This window comes from Austrofundulus limnaeus, unplaced genomic scaffold, assembly GCF_001266775.1.
Source record: "Austrofundulus limnaeus strain Quisiro unplaced genomic scaffold, Austrofundulus_limnaeus-1.0 Scaffold216, whole genome shotgun sequence".
Taxonomy (NCBI): Eukaryota; Metazoa; Chordata; class Actinopteri; order Cyprinodontiformes; family Rivulidae; genus Austrofundulus; species Austrofundulus limnaeus.
In genome coordinates, this window is record NW_013952618.1 from 196,486 (window position 1) to 198,264 (window position 1,779).

At 39.9% G+C, this 1,779-nt stretch overlaps 1 protein-coding gene across 3 annotated transcripts in view; it reads left to right on the top strand.

Annotated features, from left to right (window-relative positions):
- Positions 1 to 1,779, top strand: part of mapkapk3 (MAPK activated protein kinase 3) — a 32,237-nt gene that overhangs the window by 25,558 nt on the left and 4,900 nt on the right. For all 3 annotated transcript variants that reach the window (XM_014019313.1, XM_014019312.1, XM_014019314.1), the window contains one exon: positions 1,583 to 1,668. In XM_014019313.1, coding sequence (XP_013874767.1) covers positions 1,583 to 1,668 — 86 coding nt within the window. The remainder of the gene's footprint in view (positions 1 to 1,582; positions 1,669 to 1,779) is intronic.

Sequence of the window (1,779 nt, forward strand, 5' to 3'; positions counted from 1 at the left end):
TATATATATATTATTTTAACTTTGGGATCAATAAATATTTTGAATTGAATTAAATTGAATTGATAAGTCTTGTTTCATCTAATATAAAATATTTATTCTTCTGTGCCATGTTTAATTCCCCTCCAGTCAAGACAACCTAACTCTGCTGCAGATCCAACAGTTTCAACATCAACACAGACGTAAGGAGAAAACTGTAAAGAGTGAAGTGGGACTTCAGCATAAATAATAAGCCTTATAAGCTGTTTGTCAACTCAGTTTGTGTGTAATTAATGAGTCAAGGAGTAACTGCAACTGAGAGTGCAGTAGCTGCTTAGTCTTTGAGGTGTGGTAAAAGCCTTCACTCAGACATTAAATAAATGTCATTGTGGCAAATGAAAAAAACCCTACACTCTTATTTCTTCAGCTTTGCCCTATTCAAAACAAGTAGAATCTCAAGTGGCACACATACCAGCTGTGTTGTCCAGTGTTTCTGCACCAACGCTGATATCATTTTCTTGAGAAAATGAAGCACCGACAACAGGAAACCACCAGGTTTCTCTGAATGACTCTGCAGATGTGACCTAGTAATTTCTCAGCGAGGTTTTTGGTCAAACGAGATGAAATAGCATCCTGGTTCTGATGACTAGGGGTCTGTGTGTCTGAGCTGTGTGGGATTGTACAGCTACAACTGAGCTCTACAGAATAACTGAGCTCTACAGATTAATGGGATTTCTGGGTTTTGTAACATCTCTGAATGTTATCCACAACATCGGAACGTTCTCCTAACTAAGGCCGCAAGATCTTGGAGAAAATTTTGTGAACTTCTGTAAATTTCATAAGTGACGTGACAACAATAGTATCGTTTATCGCAGTAATTTCTGAGACACTTCATCATCCAGCAAAATTTATTCTGACAAGCCTAGCAGGGACCTGAGTACTGTTCCTTCTATTGTGTGCAAACCATCTAACATGTTGCCTCTTTATCTATCTTCATGTCTGTTTCTCTCACACTTTAATATGAGCATTTGACCTATTTTCCTTTCAGTTCTCTGTGAATTTGCTCATCTGCCTCGTTTCGTTCAAGATCGTCGTCTTCCTCCACAGCTCGAGAATTCACCGACAACACTTCTCCGAAAACGTTGCTAATTATTGTCACAGAAGTTTCACAACGAAATAAAAGTTTTAGTTTTTTTTTTAAACAAAGCCACCCAGAACCCGTCAAAATAAAGGCCATAACCATTTAAATGCAAGGACTTATTGTTTAGTGGTTTAGTCCCAAGATAACACGTTGATTTTATTTGCCTCCTGCAGTGTGACGTACACGTACCTTGCCATGATGATCGATATGTCGTGCAGCTCTACTCCTAACTCAACGTAAAGTTTATGATTTGCAGTAGCATCCCACAGTGACACTTCTGGACCTTAAGCGTGGCTCTGGTTCAGTGTCTCCACTGATTTAAAAGGAGAGGCCGAGGGTCTTTCTGTGTTCAGGGAACTTGAAGGCTCGACTGTCCCAGAACAGATAAAAACTTTTCAGGTGAGACGTTATTTCACTTCTACAGCTGCTAATAGYTTTACCTTTGTGATGTGTGTTTCCTCGCAGCTAAAGATCTGATCCAACAGCTGCTGAAAACAGACCCTAATGAGAGAATGACTATCACTCAGTTTATGAACCACCCCTGGCTCAACGTGAGTACCTGTGTGTGCAAACAGTTTAATTATTTCTTTGACCTGTTCCTCTCATTGCCTAAACGTGGACGTGTGTGTGTGTGTGTGTGTGTGTGTGTGTGTGTGTGTGTG